Raw genomic sequence first — 21,976 nt, 5'->3', positions numbered from 1 at the left:
GGGGAAAAAAAAAATCTCTCATGATTGACTGAATTGATTTCATGATTCACCAATGCATCTTAATTTGAAAAACAGTCGTAGCAAAACCTGACTGTGTTTTTGAGGAGACCTTTTTTAAGGATATTTATTGCATTATTGTTGTAGTAGCAAAACATTGGAAACAACAGGAATGTCCTTCATGTGGAAAATGGACCTAATTGTGGTATACTTATATAATGGAACACTCAGCAATTAAAGTAAATGTATTGATACTAGATTTTTACTTATCAGTATGGGTAGCCTATGAAAATATAACTGGGCAGAAAAAAGCAATGGTGTAAATTGTCTAAAAACAGCAACATTTTTACTGTTTATGTATGCATACACACAGAAGCACTTATATATAGTGAGAGGATAAAACTGTGAATTCAACAACTCATGATCATGGTTGCCTATGAGGGGAGGAAGGAGAACAATGAGGATTTCAACCTTAACTATAATTGTCGTTATTTGAGATGAAGTGTTGTTTTACTTGAAACAACTTAACCTGTCATTTTTCAAAACTTCATGAGTTGTGTTTTGTAATTAGAGGCTCAACTGAGTGAAAAGGTTTCACTTCAGGCAATCCAGCAGTTGGTTCGAAAATCATACCAGGCTCTGGCTTTATGGAAACTTCTTTGTGAACATCAGTTCACTGCCATTGTAGGAGAACTTCAGAAGGTAGGATATTTTTCCCTCTAAGGTCGTACTATTAATTCTGTGCTGAGTTTGTCTGCTTTTTTTTTGCGGTACGCGGGCCTGTCACTGTTGTGGCCGCTCCCGTTGCGGAGCACAGGCTCCGGATGCGCAGGCTCAGCAGCCATGGCTCACGGGCCCAGCCGTTCCGCAGCATGTGGGATCTTCCTGGACCGAGCACGAAGCTGTGTCCCCTGCATCAGCAGGCGGACTCTCAACTGCTGCGCCACCAGGGAATCCCAGTTTGTCTGCTTTTGAGTGAGCTGTAATCTTTCACTTAGTTTCAGAAGGAGATTATTTTGGGCAGCATTTAGGTTATGATCAAATTAATGTGTTATGAGAAAATTGCACTAAAGCATGATAACTTGAGGGGTTCATTATCAAAACCACAAGTTATTACAGTATATGAGAACTTCGTTGTGATATGTGAATGAACTCTTACTTTACCAAAAATATTTTTCAAACAGTAGGTTGTAACCTTTATTTGGGCTACAGATCCCTTTGGGAATCTGATCAAAACTCTTTCTCACCACCTTCAAAGGATGCATACAGACACATACATAAAATTTTTGCATGTAATTTCAAGAAGTCCAGTGACCTAAATTAAAATTAAACATTCCTACTTTAAAGAAAAATGTTTGCCACTGTGGAAAATGAATGGTTCATGCTGTCCTCATTGGAATCCTTTTTAAGGATAAAGGTAATTTGCATTTATCTAAATGTTAGGTCATTTAGGGGGAAGGTATTCCTACCTATTAATTTAATTGTGAGCACTTCTAAACGTACACAAAAGTACAGCAAGTACAACAAATAATCCCCCATACACAATTTATTTTCATTCAACATTTTCACAGTTTTACCAACTTTGCTTAGTCTATCCCTTATTTTCTTTTTCTTTACTGAATTATTTTAAAGTAGATCCCTAACATCATGTCCTTTCATTCCTGTATATTTTAATGTGTATTCCTTTCGCCATTTTCTTGAATACCAATGTCATTATCACATTTAGCAATATTACCACTAATTCTTTTGGGTAACATCTAAAATAATGAAATTTCTGTGTCTTAAAAATATCTTTTTATAGATTGGTTCATTCTAATCAGAATCTAAGCAGTTGGTTCACTCATTGAATTTGGTTGTTTTTTCTCTTAAATCTCTCAGTCTAGAGCAATTTTCTCTGTCTCTCTCTCTCTCTCTCTCTCTCTCTTTTTGTTGGGGGCGTGTTGCTATTGCCTTGTAGGCATCAGGTTATCAATCTTGTAGAATCCCAACATTCTGAGGTTGTCTTTACCTTCCTTGTAGTGAACTTGTTCGTCTATTTCCTGAATTTTCTATGAAATGGAAGTCAAGTCTACAGAGGCTTGATAAGTTCAGTTTTTTTGTTGTTGTTTGTTTTTTATTTATTTTATTTGTTTTATTTTTGGCTGCATTGGGTCTTCATTGCTGCGCACGGGCTCTCTGTAGTTGCAGCAAGTGGGAGCTACTCTTCGTCGCGGTGTGCGGGCTTCTCACTGCAGTGGCTTCTCTTATTGCGGAGCACAGGCTTTAGGTGCATGGGCTTCAGTAGTTGTGGCACACGGGCTCAGTAGTTGTGGCTCATGGGCTCTAGATCACAGGCTCAGCAGTTGTGGCGCACAGGCTTAGTTGCTCTGCATCATGTGGGATCTTCCCAGATCAGTGCTCGAACCCATGCCACCTGCATTGGCAGGTGGATTCTTAACCACTGTGCCACCAGGGAATCCCCAGGTCCATTTATTTGATAAAGAATAGCACATACTTTTTTTTCCTCTTTTAAAAACTCAAGTGAATATGTTTAATTATGAAAGCTATTTCCTTTTCCATGCCAGGTAGAATAATGATTTTTAGTTTTATTGGCTGGTAAGAATAATGTAGGTCAGTTTTTAGCCTAGGTATCTTTTTTGTGATCCACCTTCAAAGCTCTCCTTCCCTATATGCTCAAGGAATGCAAATTAAATATTAATTCCAAAAATTTGAACATAGATTGTATATTTGCTGAAATTTAGAAAAAAGAAATAGCAGTCAGATCACTAAACAGAATGTTACTATAGTATAAATCACCTCAATACTTTAGAACTCCATTTTAGCAAGCAGATTTGTTTAAATAAGATCAAACTCCAATGTTAGAAGTCCTTGAATAATAGAATTCAAATGTTATTTTGGAAAAATAAATGTAAGCCCTAGATTTTTTAATGTAGCTAATTGATTGTTTTTTCCTGGTTATAACTAAAGTCAGGAGGCCTGTCTCAAATTTTGACTCCACCTGGGTTTTGCTTTCCTCATTTGTAAAGTGAGAGATTTGGAATAGGCATACTGTGGGTTCTTTTACAATTCTCAATGATTCTATGAAAATCTGTAAAATTTTATTATTTTTTATAGTTTAATATATTTTATCTTTTGAATTATAGAGTCTATTAATGTTTTGATATTTTAAATTATTAAAGAAATTTCATTCTGTTTGGAAATACAATATTCCTATATTTTTGATCAGAAGAGGATTTTCTTTTATACTCCTAGGAATTTCAAGAACAGTTGAAAATCACCACCTTTAAAGATCTGGTAATCAGGGACAAGGAACTGACCGGGGCATTAATTGCTTCTCTAATCAACTGCTACATCAGAGATAATGCTGCTGTTGATGGCATTAGTTTACACTTACAGGACATCTGCCCACTGCTGTATAGCACTGATGATGCAGTTTGTTCTAAGGTATGATGCTTTGTTACCCGTTTCAGTGTTTCTTACAGGAGGTTTCATGGTATGATGAAAGCACACTAGAATTGTAATCAGGAACTGTTGTCTTTTGTTTGACATACGACCTTGGGTAGGTCTTTTAACCTTCCATGGCGTCAGGATCCTCATCTGTGTAAGAAAGACGTTGGAATATATTATTTCTTAAAATCCGTATATAACTTTTTCATAAAGAATCTTTGATAGTATTTCTAGACGGTATTTAAAAAATGGTTAACTATGCCTTTCCTTAAAAATTAAGAAAAAATCACTAAAACTTTGTAATAAATTAGAGCTAATTGGGCAATTTTTATTGATCCTTTCCTACAGGTGAAAAAAATTTTAAAAATCAGTGTTGCTCGGACTGCCTGCTGACCAATAATGTATTGACTAGGCAAGAGATTTACCAGTCAAAAGCTGTCTTGCTTACATATTTGTGAGAGGAATTAAGAATAGCTAGGATTTTTTGGTCAAAAACTTTTCTGCTTAAAATTAAGAAGAAGTGAGTTTGTAGAGTTGTTTTTATCTTTGATGATAATCAACCGGATGTAAATTTAAACATAGACTAAACAAAACTTGTATTGACAGCATCATCCATGTGCTTGTATCTTTTTAAGTTCTTGTCATCTCTACTTCTAGGCAAACGAGCTTCTCCAGCGTTCCCGACAAGTTCAAAATAAGATTGAAAAGGAAAGAATGTTAAGGGAATCATTAAAGGAGTATCAAAAAATCAGCAATCAAGTGGACCTGTCCAGTGTTTGTGCTCAGTATAGACAAGGCGAGAAACAAAATGTTCTTCATACCTTCTGCTTAACTCGGAGGGATATCGTCCTTCAGCTTTCAGTAGCCCAAGTGATATGACATAGGGAATTCATTTCTTATGTCTTAATATTTGATGACTGCACCAGCTTCTACAAAAGCTATAACGCTCTTTTTATGTCTTGAAATGTGTAACTTTTTAACATTGGGGTTTCAGTCCTATTCCAGTTAAACTACTACCTGTGTTAGATTGCTTTCTGGGTTACACTTATTTTCCAGATGCTTTAGATTCTTTTGACTAATTTTAAAAATACTACCTGTCTGCTCACTTTAAAATTACTTTAAATCAAATCTAACGTAGTAACTGTTAGTACAGGTACTACTTTGAATCCTAAGATTTTTTTTCCATCAAGGAACTACAACCCTCCTTTTTGCTATTTTAAATATGAAATTTTTTTGCAATGAAGAAAATACATTTAACAGCTGCCTTTAAGGCATGTTGGAACCTAGTTCTTCGGTAGACTCATCAGAAATATTTTATATGATGTTGTCACCTGGGTGACTGATATACAGTAGAAACCTCATAGTAGTAAACATAATAACCTTGATCAGTATTTTTATAAGCCATCTAAGGAAAATGTATCCACTTAATAATATGCCTTAACTCTTTGTCCTTTGTCTTTCCTATTAGTGCGTTTTTATGAGGGTGTAGTGGAGCTCTCTCTTACTGCTGCAGAGAAAAAAGATCCTCAGGGTCTTGGACTTCATTTCTATAAACATGGAGAACCAGAAGAAGACATCGTGGGACTTCAGGCTTTCCAAGAAAGGTGAGTTTTATCACCTTAACAGATGCAACTTTATGGATATAGACTTTTCTTTGTGTAAAGTTTGATTGATGGTATTAGGAAAATAATATTTCAAGTACAACTCATAAAATTGAATTACGCTTTCACCTAAAAATGTCTTGTTTTATCAAAGGTGTGAATCAGTATTCTAATTATTAGCCTAGGGATAAAATTATAGCCTGGTGGGAATTCTTAAGGACCTAAATGTTTTTGAACTTGGCTCTTTGGTTTTCCTGAGATTGTATTAATGTCAATTTGAAATGCAATTACGATTTTGGAAACAAAACTGCTGCCTCACCTGCCCCACTGCCAATGTCTGGTTCTGGATGAAGATTAGTATTTTAAAGGATGATTTTTAAATGTTCACAGATTATTAGAGACTGTTTAAAAAAAAAAGTATGTCCAGGGCTTCCCTGGTGGCGCAGTGGTTAAGAATCCACCTGCCAATGCAGGGGATACGAGTTTGAGCCCTGGTCCAGGAAGATCCGACATGCCGCAGAGCAACTAAGCCCATGTGCCACAACTACTGAGCCTACGCTCTAGAGCCTGCGTGCCACGACTACTGAAGCCTGTGTGCCTAGAGCCCGTGCTCCGCAACAAGAGAAGCCACCACCATGAAAAGCCCACACACCACAATGAAGAGTAGCCCCTGCTCGCTGCAACCAGCGAAAGCCAGTGCACAGCAACAACGACCCAATGCAGCCAAAAATAAATAAATAAATTTATTTAAAAAAAAAAAAAACAGTAAAATAAGCAATATTTTTTTAAAAAAAAGTATGTCCATAAAGGAAATACATAACCAAAGATGTGTTTCATTTTTATGACTTTTAAACAAGTGCTTCTCAAACCTATTGAAAGAGCATATGATTTGTATTGTTTTTATTTTTTTTTGCGGTACGCGGGCCTCTCACTGTGGCCTCTCCCGTTGCGGAACACAGGCTCTGGACGCGCAGGCTCAGCGGCCATGGCTCACGGGCCTAGCCGCTCCGCAGCATGTGGGATCTTCCTGGACCGGGGCACGAACCCGTGTCCCCTGCATCGGCAGGCGGACCCTCAACCACTGCGCCACCAGGGAAGCCCTGTTTTTATTTTTATTTATTTGTTTTTAATTTTATTGGAGTATAGTTGCTTTACAGTGTTGTGTTACTTTCTACTGTACAGCAAAGTGCATCAGCTATACGTATACATATATCCCCTCTTTTTTGGATTTCCTTCCCATTTAGGTCACTACAGAGCATTGAGTAGAGTTCCCTGAGCTACACAGCAGGTTCTCAACTATGGATGCTATGTATAAAATAGATAATTAATGATCTGTATTATTTTTAATACCAAATTGTGTGTGTGTGTATGTATTTTCTCCAAAATTCTCTTTAGTTTATATTTCAATTACATAAGATAAACCAATTGATAACTAAATCATGGAATTGCTCCTTTTTCATTCTTTTTCAGATTAAACAGTTACAAGTGTATTACAGATACACTTCAAGAACTGGTAAATCAAAGTAAGGCTGCTCCTCAGTCTCCCAGCGTGCCCAAAAAACCCGGACCTCCAGTGTTGTCGTCTGATCCCAATATGCTGAGTAATGAAGAAGCAGGCCATCATGTAAGGGACATAGCATATTTTCGTTCTGCAAATACACTGTGTTTAGATGTTCTGTGTGGTGGTGGTGGCATAAGCATCTTGGAAAGGGTAGTAACTCTTAGAACTTACCATTTAAGGATTCTTGATTTCTTACCAGAAGCTTATAAGGCTAAGGAGTCATGTCGAGCCTTTAACTGTGCTAATTTTTACTGTTTTCTTTATTTTAGTTTGAACAAATGCTTAAATTGTCTCAAAGATCCAAAGATGAACTCTTTAGTATTGCCCTTTATAATTGGCTAATACAAGCTGACCTTGCAGATAAACTGCTACAGGTAAAAAATATTTTTATACCATTGTTGTTAATTTATATTTTTAAGTAGCATAACTCAGTGGGTTAAGCACATATAGTCATAAGGGAATTCAGTTTTTCACCCTGTACCAACCGTTAGGTGTTAGTGAAAAGCCAAGTAATGTAATACCTTTTCCTAGTGAGCAAGGTAGTCTGTTGGTCTAGTTTTCTTGTTATTTAGAAGCTGATTGGGATTGTTTACATTGTGGGGTGAAAATCAATGGATTATGAGTTAGGAGACCTGAACTTTGTCTTAGCTCTGCCATTAAGCCACTTCACAAATAAATGTCCTTTCACTACCCTAAGTCATAGTGTTCCTCATTCTGTAAAGTGAATATATGGCATTTGATAATTGCAAAGATGCTTTTGAGCTCAGAATCTAGGAATCAATAGCTGTGTTCTCAAAGTTTATTAAAAGATTTGTAATTGGATTATAATAAATTGTTCTTATCAACCTAATGCAACTATCATAGCAATTATTTGATTAAATGTGGTAAAACAATCATTTATAATGAGAAAAATTGCCCTCTCTTATCTGTTACTGGATTATAATATTGCTTATGTATTCATAAAACAAGGCACACCTATAAAATGATATATTTGCTATCTGAAGAGCAAGTGGGTAGTCAGAAAATGTTTCTGATTAACTTTACAATTTCCAGATTGCTTCTCCATTTCTGGAGCCACATCTAGTCCGAATGGCCAAAGTTGATCAAAACAAAGTTCGTTACATGGATTTACTCTGGAGGTATTATGAGAAGAACAGAAGTTTTAGCAATGCTGCTCGTGTCCTATCCAAATTGGCTGACATGCATAGGTATGGCCTAATATTCTCACTGTGACAAATAATTGATAACTGGGCTATATCTAGTTACATCCAGATTTCAGATATTAAATAAAACCTTATTCAGGTTATACATATATAAAATTTTTATGCTTTTACTTGGATTTATCTAAAGTTTATAGTTTTCTCTCTTTGTTTGTTTTTAATAATGTGTAGCAGGTACCAAATACCTCCTACTAAATAAACTCTCTATTCAAACTGTCTTGTAAATCCTTTTCTTTAAAGTATGTCTTTAGATTCTTTCCTATTAACAGCAATTAATTACTATTCTTTTTCTTTTTTAATATTTATTTATTTTTATTTGGTTGCGCTGGGTCTTAGTTGAGGCAGGCAGGCTGCTTAGTTGCGGCATGTGGGCTCCTTAGTTGCGGCTCACTGGCTCCTTAGTTGTGGCATGAGAACTTTTAGTTCTGGCATGCGTGTGAGATCTAGTTCCCTGACCAGGGATTGAACCCAGGCCCTCTGCCTTGGGACCGTGGAGTCTTAACCACTGCGTCACCAGGGAAGTCCCTTAATTACTATTTTTAACTAAAGGACAATAAATAATTCTCAAAGTCTTTATAATTTTAAACGTTTAACAAATTCCAGGCTAATTTCCTCTACTCTCTTTAAATTACTGAATAGGTCTTGGAGCATATATATTGAGGATTGTTAAGAATCCTGTTAAAGAGTGCATTGAAATTTCTAATTAGATTGTCGTATCAAAAGACAACTTAAAATTTTGGACAGATCATTAATTTGACCCTCTTTTCATTTGGAATTTTCTTTGCCACAATAGTGCAGTGCTATTTCCAAAATCTGGAGATTGGTTAAGTTAGGACAAGGAGGTGTTTGAGACAAGGTTGTTATTAAACCAAGTTAATCAGAATGGTTACTTAAATCACCCAGATATGGCTAATAGCAAGTGTGAGAGTTTGTGTATCTGTTTGTGTGTGTGCTCATGCAGTTGTAATTATTGCATGTGTGGGCCCAAGGCATTTTTGGTCTTCTTGCTATCTTTGGTCTTAATAGTCATTTGGTTTTTTCTTTTTTTTTTTTTTTGTTTCTTTTTTTATTTTTGGCTATGTTGGGTCTTTGTTGCTGCACACAGGCTTTCTCTAGTTGCGGCGAGCGGGGGCTACTCTTTGTTTTGGTGTGTGGGCTTCTCATTGCAGTGGCTTCTCTTGTTGTGGAGCACGGGCTCTAGGCGCGTGGGCTTCAGTAGTTGTGGCACACAGGCTCAGTAGTTGTGGCTTGCGGGCTCAAGAGTGCAGGCTCAGTAGTTGTGGTGCTCAGGCTTAGTTGCTCCACAGCATGTGGGATCTTCCTGGACCAGGGCTCGAACCCATTTCCCCTGCATTGGCAGGTGGATTCTTAACCACTGCGCCACCACAGAAGCCCCCTAGAGTGGCTCTTAATTGCCCTTTCATTAATATTTACTGACCTTGTTATAACAGTTACTATATTCTTGTTATAAAATATTCAGAAATCCTCTAACTTTTAAGAACAGTGCCCATTGTCCATTTCTACTTCACACACAAACACATAACCTAATTTCCTCCTCATGTGAGAGACCCTATACGTCTTACCAGCTCTCAGCTTACCGTCTCTTTCCACAATAAAATCTTTTTCCGACTATTATGTTACTCTCTTTCTCACTACACTTTTTTTTTTAATTTATTATTTATTTATTTATTTTTGGCTGCGTTGGGTCTTTGTTGCTGTGCGTGGGCTTTCTCTAGTTGCGGCAAACAGGAGGATACTCTTCGTTGCGGTGCCTGGGCTTCTCATTTCAGTGGCTTCTCTTGTTGTGGAGCACGGGCTCTAGGCACACAGGTTTCAGTAGTGGCTCATGGGTTCTAGAGCACAGGCTCAGTAGTTGTGGTGCACGGGCTTAGTTGCTCCGCGGCATGAGGGATCTTCCTGGACCAGGGCTCGAATCCGTGTCCCCTGCATTGGCAGGTGGATTCTTAACCACTGCGCCACCAGGGAAGCCCTCATGACACTCTTTGTACATATGTAGGCTGCACCAAGTAAGTTGTTGGCTATAGTGTTCTACTTTTTTTTTTTTGCGGTACGCGGGCCTCTCGCTGTTGTGGCCTCTCCCGTTGCGGAGCACAGGCTCCAGACGCGCAGGCTCAGCGGCCATGGCTCACGGGCCCAGCCGCTCCACGGCATGTGGAATCTTCCCGGACCGGGGCACGAACCCGTGTCCCCTGCATCGGCAGGCGGACTCTGAACCACTGCGCCACCAGGGAAGGCCCGAGTGTTGTACTTTCAATAATTTGGAAATATTACCCATGTTGAAAATGTTTGTTTCAAGTGGGTTTTTTTTTAAGAGATGAGAGGGGAGGTAAAGGAAAGCCTCTTAGAAGCAAAGTTCCTAAAGGTACAGAGTCCTTTATATTTGATCCTAAGAGATGGTCAGTGCTAATTACCTGTCATCCACACACGTACTTTGCAAGATAGGAGGAAGGAGTTAATATTTTCTTTCTTTTGGTTTCTTTTTGGAAGGGGAAAACTTATAGGAGCCATAGCTATGTAGAAGGACAGTTTTTTAAGTAAGACCTTCTCTGAAAGTAAAAGAAAGCCAGTTTTTTCCTGATTCAGATTGGCATTAATGGGGATATCAAAAGTTTCATTTAATACTCGTTGATCTGAGGGGTTGCCAACAACTAAATGAGTTAGTATGTTTGTTTTTAATGCCAAGTTGCTTTATAATGTCAAAGACCCAGGTCTGATGGACTTAGAGGATTAGAAAGGACTGAAGATGGTAATCATGGACGTGGATACATGCTTAGGGCATTCTGACACCTGTCAGTCAATCAGCCAGCAAATAGATTTTGAGTACCAGTGATAATTCAAGGCATTGAGGAAGGGAGTAGTGAACAAGATCGACACCATCCCTGCTCCTAAGGAGCTCTCATTCTAGTGGGCAAAGACCATAAACAGACAAGTTCAGATTCTATAAATACAGTAAAAACAGGATTTTACAGTAGAAAGTGCCTTGGGGAATGGGGAGCTGCTTTAGTTAAGATTGGTCAGAGAAGGCCTCAGACAAATTGTCATTAAAATTGATTCTCAAATGACAGGAAGAGGCAGCTATTAAAGAAATGGAGGAAGTGGTTTAAGCACAGAAGCGATGGTCTCTGAAGAGGCACTGCATCAGATTTAAGTTTATCATGTTTAGGGTACAAAAAAGAAAGCCAGTAGGGTTGGAAATGGTGAACAAGGGAGGAATGAGATGAGGTTGGAGGAGTAGGTAAAGGAGATTGGAGGGTCTTAAGAAAGCATGTGACGTGATCTGATCTTTGTTTTTAAGAGGTCACTCTAGTTGCTGTGTGGAAAATGAAATGTAGTATTTGCCATATTAAGGTAGAGAAGTGAAGAATATGAGGAATAATAAAAAGTTTAATTTAATTTTAGAATAATCCAAGTTTTAATATACTGAAGTTTTAAAATAGGAAGTTACTTTTTGGATGTAAACATAAGTATTTATGTGTTGACTTAAGTTGTGGATCTCTTTTATTAGAAATCCTCTAATTTTTCAAGTTTCAAATGGCCTTTTATGTTAATTTGGCATAAATAGTACATCATAGCTGATATATATGTATATTGGATCCTTAAGAATTCACATGAATAAAAATAAGGATTTTCCCCCCAGCACAGAAATTTCACTTCAGCAGCGACTAGAGTACATTGCTCGTGCCATTCTTAGTGCCAAAAGTTCCACTGCCATTTCATCAATAGCTGCAGATGGTGAATTCCTTCATGAATTAGAAGAAAAAATGGAAGTAAGTGCTAACGACACTTAAGTCTTATCCACATTGATTAGTAGCCACGTGTTAGTCCACTTCCTCTCTTCCCCTAGTAGATAATAGGTCTGTAGCAGTCAGTATTAATTTTAATCTCTTATGCCTTCTTTTTTTCTTTTCATATTTATATATAAATCTTTTAAAAGATTTTAATGATACAGCATTTGGGTCCTAGGACATTGCTGTAATCTAAAAGTTTTCTCTATGGCATCTAAAGATCTAAAGATTTATTCTAACTATTCTAACACCAAGCAGATTATGTCACATTCACCGTTTATTCTGGAGGCTAATAAGTAGATGTGTAGAGTGGGCTAAACTGCCTTTACTAAGAGACACAAAAATGTATAATGGTCCACATACAAAAGCTTATTTCTCATTCACAAAATCCAGAGTTGATGTTCCTGATTGGCATGTTGCTTTCTTACACTTGGTGACGTCAGTTCCCAAGTTCTGTTTTCTGGCTCTACCATTCCAATGGCCTTACCTTTTTCTTTGATCAAAGGGAGGAAGGGGGAAAAGAGCATGTAAGAAGCACATTCACTCTTAAAAAACCTCAACCCTGAAGTGGCATACTGTACTTCTGTTGACATTCCTTTGAAGAGAACATAGTCTTACAGCCATACTCCTAGCAGAGGAGGCCGGGAAGTAGAGGCTGGCCATTTTGTCTGGCTATAATCATGGGCAAAACAGGTGTTGGTGAGTAGCAAAGGCTCTCTGTCACAGCACAGTCCCTGTGTAATCTTCTATTGTAATGAAGGGTTGCTAGTCTGTTATGATAAAATCTTTATACATTTTTTTTAATTTGGGTAGAATTGACATAATAGTTGCTAAGGTATACAACATAATGATTAAATTTTTCTATATATTGCAAAATGATCACCACAGTAAGTCTAGTTAGCATCTGTCACCATAAATGATTACAAAAAAATTTATTTTCTTGTGATGAGGACTCTTTAAGACCTACTCTTTTAGCAACTTTCAAAATATGCAACACAGTATGATTAACGGTAGTCACTATGCTGTTATTTATATATTATTTTTATTTTAACAAACTTAAAGTCAGATACTAGGAGTCATTCCTTCAAGTACCTGGTGATTTATCATGAAGAACTTAAGATTTGATTTTTTTTCTACCCAAACTAGGTTGCTAGGATCCAACTTCAGATACAAGAGACACTACAAAGGCAATATTCCCATCATTCTTCTGTACAGGATGCAATTTCTCAGCTGGACTCTGAGCTAATGGACATAACTAAGGTAATAAAAAAGCAAGTGAAATTCCTTTAGTAGTCACCTATTATCTTGTTTCTTTTGCATTTTATTTTGTGTTTAAGATAAGCCATCTTTGGAAGCATATCACTGAGCTGACACATCACCACTGTGGTATCTCACTCTTAGAAAAAGCTGTTTCTCTTTCCAGGCCAATTTCTATCAAGAATCTATCAGCCTCACATGGGGCTTTGTTAAAACTCCTGCCACCTATTTTATGGCCTTGTTTCTTATCTTGAAAAAGTAATTTATCTTTGCTTAACTCTCCAAGCCTCTCCCACTCTGTACCCTTCTGAACAGTTTCTTTTTCAATTATTCATGGACATTTCTCTAAGTACCCTGAAGCACCGTTAGATTTGTCAGTATTTCCGTGATTTTTCAAACCTTAGTTTAGACAACACTAATTCTAAAAGAAATGTCATTGCAGTATCTTGCTCTCAGCCAAGAAAAAAAAGGCACACATATTTAAATCTGTTTAAATGTGTTTTCCATGCATTTACCTTTTTTTTTTTTTTTTTTTTTTTGCGGTACACGGTACACGGGCCTCTCACTGTTGTGGCCTCTCCCGTTGCGGAGCGCAGGCTCAGCGTCCATGGCTCACGGGCCCAGCCGCTCCGTAGCATGTGGGATCTTCCCGGACCGGGGCACAAACCCGCATGCCCTGCGTCGGCAGGCGGACTCTCAACCACTGTGCCACCAGGGAAGCCTGCATTTACCATTCTTAATCTGGCATTACGACCACCTACATGTCATCACATCTTTGTATCATATTTTTGGAACTTTAGATAAAATCTTTGGTTACTTTTTACTTTGAGGGAGTTCTTCACTGTTAATTTCTGAATACTAATCTCTGGTTGGATGTTGGCATTTTCTCCTACAGCTTTATGGGGAATTTGCTGACCCATTTAAACTGGCAGAATGTAAACTTGCAATAATTCATTGTGCTGGTTATTCAGACCCTATACTGGTGCAGACACTTTGGCAAGATATCATAGAGAAAGGTAAGTGTTCATTTATAGGTGTATTAGCTGTACGTTATTTAGTGACTTAGTAGAAGAGTGAATGCAAGCTGTTAACGGTCATATATTTAGGGCTCATGCGAATTGTATATACCTAAACAGAGGGAAGTAGAGGGTACTTGATATGGTAGAGAGCGATCCTGTAGAGAATGATCCCAGTAAATATTTGAGAGGACCCTCAGAAAAGATGTGTCATTTTTGTGGTTTATACTGCTTAATAAGGGATTCTGAGACACTTAGCTCGGATTCTCATAACTAGTGACCTGGTAAGTGGAAAGTATATCAGACAGTAACAGAAACACAGAATCTGCTCATTATATTAACGTACATAGAAGTTCTAGTATTTTGTACCTTGAAACAGAATAAAATAGTCAATTTAAAATTTTCACAATAAAAATAGTTTGGGTTTCTAATGACATGTCTCTTTCCTACAGAACTGAATGAAAGCGTGACATTGAGCTCCCCAGACAGGATGCATGCTCTTAGTCTCAAGATTGTGCTCCTTGGCAAGATGTATGCCGGCACACCTCGTTTCTTTCCTCTAGGTAAGCCATAACCTTAGCTACGGTTGTGGGGCTTTTATCTTTTTGTTTTGATGGTTTTCTTCATTGACATGGAAAAATAATGGTTTGTAGGGCAAAATCATTTTGTTGTTGCTATTTATTAGCTCTGCAGTTTCATTCTACCTCTCCAGAAAGAAACACCTCCAAAGAATAGCAGTATTTGTTGATGAATAGTTGGGTATGAAACTCTCTTTGCTTGACCTTCCAAGTTGATATATCTATCTTGCCATAGTCTGACCAACAGACCGTAGTGGTTATGTTACTGGTAACCCTATACACGCTTGAAGAGAAGGGGAAAATAGCTGATGTTTTTGTGCATGGATGATCTGTGATTGATTCAACTGCCCCCTGTTATACTGAGGGCATATTTTTCTTTAAAATAGCAGGTAGTTGTGTTAAAAATGTAATTTTTGTGAACTCCTTTCTTAACCAGATATACTGACTATTTGTTATGTAGGAGACTCTGTTATAAGCCATTTGCCAACCTATAATGTCTTCTTCGGTTGTAAACCAATAGACTCAACATAAATATATTCATACAGTAGAATGTTAAATAAGCACTTTGTGTTTTTGAAAAATGTTGAGAAACATGAAAAGGCTTATAACATAACATCAAATTGTTTTTAAAATAGGAAGATCCAGACTTGTTTATAGACCTTCTCTGATTTAGGGTTTATTCCCTGGACATGGTAAGAAATAAAACTGTTATAATCATACCCTTATTTCTTGTAAGTATTAAAAACTGCCATGCCAAAACAACAAAAAACTTCCATGCCATTTCATTGATCAGGAAAATAAAGAGAAAATAAAGAGCAACTGTATATATATATGTCTTATGAGTATGTGAAACCTGACAATTTTAATAGCAAAAAGGCCACATTGTACACAATCCCTTTTGAGGGTATTTCTGCTTTGACTTAAGATTTTTAATTGTTGAACCCAATAAAATTTAGGGTAGAAGAGGCCTTCCTTTTTCTGTCACTCTCTCAATGGCAAACAGGTTCCAGGGGGCTTCAAACTAGAACAAATTGAGTCTTTAGAATTTTTATTACCTTTCCAGAATCTCTGTATGGTAACTTGTAGGGGAGATGCAGGTTCAGTGGCACTATTTTCAGTGACTCCTCTTGCCCATGGTTACTCACATTGGTCAGTCTCAGATTTTAGGTACCATAAATAAGAATTTGATTGTTACTGTTAAGATCTTATTTATGGGACTTCCCTGGTGGCACAGTGGTTAAGAATCCGCCTGCCAATGCACGGGACATGGGTTCGATCCCTGGTCCAGGAAGATGCCACATGCCGCGGAGCAACTAAGCCCGTGTGCCACAACTACTGAGCCTGCGCACTAGAGCCCACGAGCCACAACAAGAGAAGCCACTGCTATGAGAAGCCTGCGCACCACAACGAAGAGTAGTAGCCCCCGCTGGACGCAACTAGAGAAAGCCCACGCGCAGCAACGAAGACCCAACGCGACAATCAATCAATCAATCAATTTAAAACAAAAAAATCTTATTTATGATGTAACAGGTAGTAAAAAGTGAGACTGGGACCACAGTTACAATCATCAAAATAAATAACTTATGAATCTTATGAATATTACATTTAATATTTCTAAAATCTAGATGCAGTAGTGCTTCTTTTCTGAAAAGCTGTTAAATTAAAGGTACAGTATTTCAAGATATTAAATATTATCAGTGGGTCCTCTCCAATAGTGGAATTGTGAATGCTCTCTATTTTCTTCTTGTTCTTTTGCTGTTTTCCAAATTCACTATAATAAGTTTTTTCTCTAATAGCTTTAAAGTGTGTAATTGAATGCTTTTAGCATATTTACAGAGTTGTGCAACCATCATCACAATTAAATTTAGACCATTTTCATCACCCCAAAAAAGAAATTATATCCACCTTCAGCCCTAAGCAACCACTGTTCTACTTTCTATCTCTATAGGTTTGCCTATATTTCGGTATATGCCTTATTTTTTATTAAAAGAAATTTTTAAATTGTTTTTTAAAAGATTTTCCTGTAGAAACTGTTCAGTTATGAGTAAGGCCTACTTTTTAGTATCAAGAGTTAACAATTCTACAACAGCAAAAAAATGGTAATTATATGAGGTGAAGGACATGTTAACTAACCTTATTGTGGAAAACATTTTGCAATATGTATGTGTATCAAATTATCACATTTATACCTTAAACTTAGACAGAGTTACATGTCAATTATATCTCAGTAACGCTGGGCGCAAAAAAAAGAGTTAACAATCCCAACTTCTGGTCCTTTTCTCTCCCCAGATTTTATTGTGCAGTTCTTAGAGCAGCAAGTTTGTACTTTGAACTGGGATGTGGGTTTTGTGATACAGACAATGCATGAAATTGGAGTGCCATTACCTAGACTACTGGAAGTATATGATCACTTGTTCAAGTCACGGGTAAGGAAAATATTAAATAAAATAATTTATTTAGTTAAATCAATTAACTTTCTAATGGAGTATTTTGCTTGTGTGTTTGTAAGTATCTCATCTAATACAGTTGTATCAGAAATTTGCTTCATTGGTTAAGCAAATTATGCTTCAGACTTTTTTAAAACCAGTAATGAGAGTTACTTTGCTGTATATCGTGATAAAAATCAAATATTTTTAATATTAATAAACATATATGCTTTACTTTTAGTGGAAGAGGCTAAATACATGAAGAATTATCATTTACTTCAAAGAAACAAAATATCAGTCTGTTTATTCACTGTAACCTCATCTAAAATATCAGTGCTTAAAGATCTTTCCACAAGAAAAGAAAATTTAACTATGTATGGTGACGGGTGGTAACTAGACTTACTATGGTGATCATTTTGCAGTGAATGCAAACGGTGAATCACTGTATTGTACACCTGAAACCAATATAATGTTATATGTCAATTATGCCTCAATTTTTAAAAAATGATCTTTCTCACCATATTTAACCTTATTGGACTGTATATTTTGTAATTTTTATCCTAAGGTCAAAAACCAAACAAAACCTGTTGAACTGGATTGCGTTTAATACTAGTCATGATTATAGTACCATCGTCAAAACATTCATACAGTGCTTTACAAGGCACTTGTATATCTCATTAAAACTCATAATGAGCCCATGATGGAAATGAGCAAGTAGTAGTATCCCCATCTTCTACTACATCTGACAAGGGCAAAGAGGTTAAATAACCTGCTCAAGTCACATGGCTAGTAATGATGAAGCCAGAACTAGAATTAAGATTCTCTGACTCCTGATTTAGTCTCTTATTCACACTATCGGATTAAGTCTGCATAAGTTCAAAGTAAAAATGGTGTCACAGCCAATAGGAAGAGATGGATTTTCTTCTCTTACTTCAGGTTCCTAAGCAGGAAATTTGTATGCTCTACACAGTGGATCGATACATCAAATATTCTTCCTAAATAACATCACAATGAAGTTTTCAGTGCTATTCATTATTAACCATAATCAGATATATAATTTAGTAACCACATAATATTAAATGCTTATTTTAATATCAGTAAATTTTGCTTCGGACATTGATGACTATTTTAACTAACATAAATGATTAAAAAATCAGTTGACACAATTTGCCTTACAACTCATGATGTATTTTTCTTTATAGGATCCATTCTGGAACAGAATGAAGAAGCCACTGCACCTTTTGGATTGTATACATGTACTATTGACAAGATATGTTGAAAATCCTAGCCAAGTTTTAAATTGTGAGAGGTAAGTATGAATTAGATATACTTTATTATATACCAAAGGCTTTTAAATGCACCTAATAAATACCTGGGTAATAAATTTGGAGCCAGTGGGGCACGATATGGAAACTAAAAGAAGTATGCGAGATTTAAGCTCTTGTGCATGTTTGCAATAACTATTTGAATGATATCAGTCAATATTTATGAAAGGTTAGAGTTTTTTCCATTTTCAACCCTTGTCCTGAAGTCTTTCTAAAGGTGACAGGATAAAATTAATGAATTACTCCTAAACACCTTGCACTTTGAATTAGTGGCCTAGGAAGTTCAATTATGTATTTGTGATATTAGTGGCCATTTCAAGATATATTTGTTTGAAAAGGCCAAATGAATATAAATAATATTAATTTAAGGAGTCATCCCTTACTGCCTCCTTCTCATTATAATAATCTTCAAAAGGGAAATGGTGGTGATGTGGCAATCCACCTACCCCCTGAGTTTCCTTCTCTATTTTCATTTATTTGCTTACTTAATTACATGATCCTTGCTCTCATGTGGGACTATAATAAGTAAGGTTAGCAGAAGTTGAAGGGAAGTCCTACAGGAGGAAATGCTTCTAAATATGTAGATGGTTGATCATGTGTCTTTTTCATTACAGGAGAAGATTCACAAATCTCTGCCTGGATGCCGTTTGTGGTTATCTGGTTGAGCTCCAGTCTATGAGCTCCTCAGTAACAGTACAGACCATCACTGGGAATTTTAAATCTCTTCAGGCTAAACTAGAACGGCTTCATTAATTATTGTAATGTATTTTCATCCATGCGTTTTGATCTGTAAAATAAAAGCTCAGCTGGGTCCAGATTTCAGGTGCTATAAGTCTAAGAATTTAAGAATAATTTTAGTAGAAACATTTTTAATAAGTGGCTGGTATCAGCAGACAGTACATTTGCAGGTGAATTCTTTCTTACTACATAATACTGTTTTGTTTTTTAATAATCAGGTTAAATGAAATAAGATTATGATTTTAACACAAAGATAAAAAAATTAAAAACTCTTATTTTGAATTTATAGTATTCATTTTCAAGTTAGTTCAAGTGTCAAAACTTAAATAGGCTAACTGAGCAGGTCCAGTCCCATAATACTAGATTCTACAACAGTTCCTAAATAGACAGACAAACACTGTCTCTTTCTAAAAGTTATTTAGGTTTTGGGTTTAACCTTGGAAAGAAAGTTCTTCCAACTACTGATTTGGTCAGTTACAGTCCTTGTAATACACACCTGGTTGTTTTTTGAGCAAGTGATAAACTTGTAACTAATGTTCTATGTCTTAAAAACCTATGCAGGGAGATACTGTTTTCCCTCAGTGTTCACCTAGCTCTTCTTTGGCCTGGGACTACTGATTCCTTTAAAGCAGTGGTTCTCAAAATGTACACACCAAACTCTCACATCAGCATCATCTGGGAATTTGTTAGAAATTCAGATTCTCCAGCCCAGTCCCAAACCTGCTGAACCCAAAACTTTGGGATGAGTCCCAGCACTCTGTTTTAATAAGCCCTTCAGGACATTCTGGTACATGTCATGTTTGAGAACCATTGCATTAGAGGATACAACTAGTTTATGGATTGAGCTCCCTATCTGATTCCTCCTCCTCCCTCCCCCATCAATAACCACAACACACGTTTCACCCAAGACACACCATATATGAAGCAAAATAGTAATATAAAAATAGTTTAAAAATAATTTTTAATCTTCAAAATTAGGATGACAAAACCAAGTGCCCCCAAATCATGGCAACAGGGAGGGAGAAAAAAGTGGGAATGACCAGGTCTAACAAAAAAAACAAGAACATGGACTCCTTTCCTCTTACCTTTTATGCTACCATGAGTAATTACCTTCTACCTATTGTCACTAATGTATGTCTAACAATTTTCAAAATACATTTTGAAAATATTTTTCCTTCCACTTTTATTTTTTTCCCCAAGACCGTGGGTTGCCCTTTCCGTATTCTCTTAGAATTTAACTCCCTTTCTCCTATAATCTTCTAATTTATAATATTTAATAGAATGTCAAAATACCACTCATTACGTACCACTACCTCTCGTTTTTCAGCTTTTCAGTTCCCTGAGTTTAGATTTTTTGAATATGTAAAATGAATGAATGCTACACATTGTTAAGTCTGTAAATTTAAAATTCTGTCATGTCTACTTAAAATGAAAGTCTTGCTTAAATACTGTACTTAGCCACAACTCCAGTTCTGCTACATGTTTTTGTTTTAAGCACATTTACATATAAGCACATTAATATATATGCTAAGTATACTGAACTGAAAATAATGAAGCTACATCTTTCATTAGGGCTAATGTGGCTAAATGGTCCTTAAGAATCAGAAATCTGAACCCTGTTTCTTTCATTTACATAAAATCTTTTGAGAGGGTTTAAGAATTCTAACGACACAGCAGATGTTTTCAGTATCCTTTGGAGGGTGGTAAGATTTCTAAGAGAAATTAAGATCCCCTCCTTCTTTTTAGTTGTCTAGAAGAGTGTTTCTAAAACTTTAACATTCATAAGAATAACTTCTATAGCCTGTTAAAACAGATGTTTCACCTTCAATGTGATGATGAAACTGGTAAGTGGATCAGACTTGGAGTAGCATTGTTCTAGCACATTCATCCACTTCATTTATACACTTTGTATTTGGTGTTCATTCAACACAGTATTTATAGTGACTATTAAACATATATAGGCAATGAATAATAAGTGGAACGTATGAAACAGTGCATTCATTGTAGACAGTGAGGAGTCACTGAAAGTCTTGGTTTTGACATATATTTATATTTTAGACAGATCATTTTAGTATGGCAAAATGTTTAGGAAAGAGAAAAATCTATTTTGAGTTAACTGTACAAGGTATGGGATATTGATCCTGAAATTCATGAAATGTATGTTCAGCATTTCTTTAGTATAATATACCTGGACTTACTAGTGACTTGTTCATTGAAAACCTCTCTGCTAACCACATAAATTTCCTCCACTTATATGTTTTATAGTTGATTTCATCTCAGGACTCACATATTACTCATTCTCTTCCTCAGGATACTTCCCACCTCCATCTTTTTTCCTCTTATTCATGAGGGGGAAATTATGATAGTGATACAGTTGTATCAGGAAAATAAAGAAATAGAACATTGAATCTGAAGGTCTTGAAAGGCACATGCTTTCCTTTCATTTTCTATCAGTTTTTTCATTTAAATTCTCTTAATAATAAAAAAATTTTGCAGAATATTTTTGAGTCTTCTAGTAAATCATTTAAACTCTTTGAAGTTTTATTTTCCTCATAAGGAAAGTTTCCTCATAAGGAGATTGAAGCTAAATGATAAGACTTTTTTAAATCCAAAATTTGTAAGAACTAATGTAATCTATTTTTATTCAGTTTTGTTGTTCTGCTTCACATATTAGTTAAAATACTATTGTTTTTACTCTTTTTCATTTCAAATAAACATTTCTACTGCATTATGGCATGTTTGAAATTAAACATTTGTTTTAGAACTTAGCTATGCTTGTATTTTGGCAGCTCCTATTAGCAGGAAGAATAACTCTTTTTAAGTTTAATCAGTTTGCCATGTGGGAACTAGGACTGTCGTATCTGCAGCCCACACCTGAGTGGCTACTTGCGTAATCAACATTTCCACTTGAATGACTGCCAAAGGTCCTCATTGAAAATGTGACCAAATCTGCACTCATTCCTCTATCTCTCTGCCCTTTGCCTCCTCCTGTTGCTCCTCTGTT

General features: G+C 36.4%; 1 protein-coding gene across 1 annotated transcript in view; it reads left to right on the top strand.

The window, feature by feature from the left end:
• The window catches only part of NUP155 (nucleoporin 155), a gene marked incomplete at its 5' end in the record, with an annotated part of 61,014 nt that extends 39,418 nt beyond the window's left edge, over positions 1-21,596 (top strand). Inside the window, 14 exons of the mRNA XM_082651724.1 lie at positions 569-699; positions 3,250-3,441; positions 4,102-4,240; positions 4,913-5,048; positions 6,516-6,669; positions 6,876-6,980; positions 7,660-7,814; positions 11,485-11,614; positions 12,779-12,892; positions 13,785-13,905; positions 14,358-14,468; positions 16,773-16,909; positions 18,112-18,218; positions 18,849-21,596. Of these exons, the coding sequence (XP_082507850.1) occupies positions 569-699; positions 3,250-3,441; positions 4,102-4,240; positions 4,913-5,048; positions 6,516-6,669; positions 6,876-6,980; positions 7,660-7,814; positions 11,485-11,614; positions 12,779-12,892; positions 13,785-13,905; positions 14,358-14,468; positions 16,773-16,909; positions 18,112-18,218; positions 18,849-18,987 (1,871 nt within the window). The 3' untranslated portion in view covers positions 18,988-21,596. The remainder of the gene's footprint in view (positions 1-568; positions 700-3,249; positions 3,442-4,101; positions 4,241-4,912; positions 5,049-6,515; positions 6,670-6,875; positions 6,981-7,659; positions 7,815-11,484; positions 11,615-12,778; positions 12,893-13,784; positions 13,906-14,357; positions 14,469-16,772; positions 16,910-18,111; positions 18,219-18,848) is intronic.
• Between the last annotated feature and the right edge of the window lie 380 nt (positions 21,597-21,976).

The sequence above is a fragment of the Grampus griseus genome (genome assembly GCF_964374135.1).
Source record: "Grampus griseus genome assembly, chromosome: 3".
Taxonomy (NCBI): domain Eukaryota; kingdom Metazoa; phylum Chordata; class Mammalia; order Artiodactyla; family Delphinidae; genus Grampus; species Grampus griseus.
This window is presented reverse-complemented; position numbering and strand designations above follow the sequence as displayed.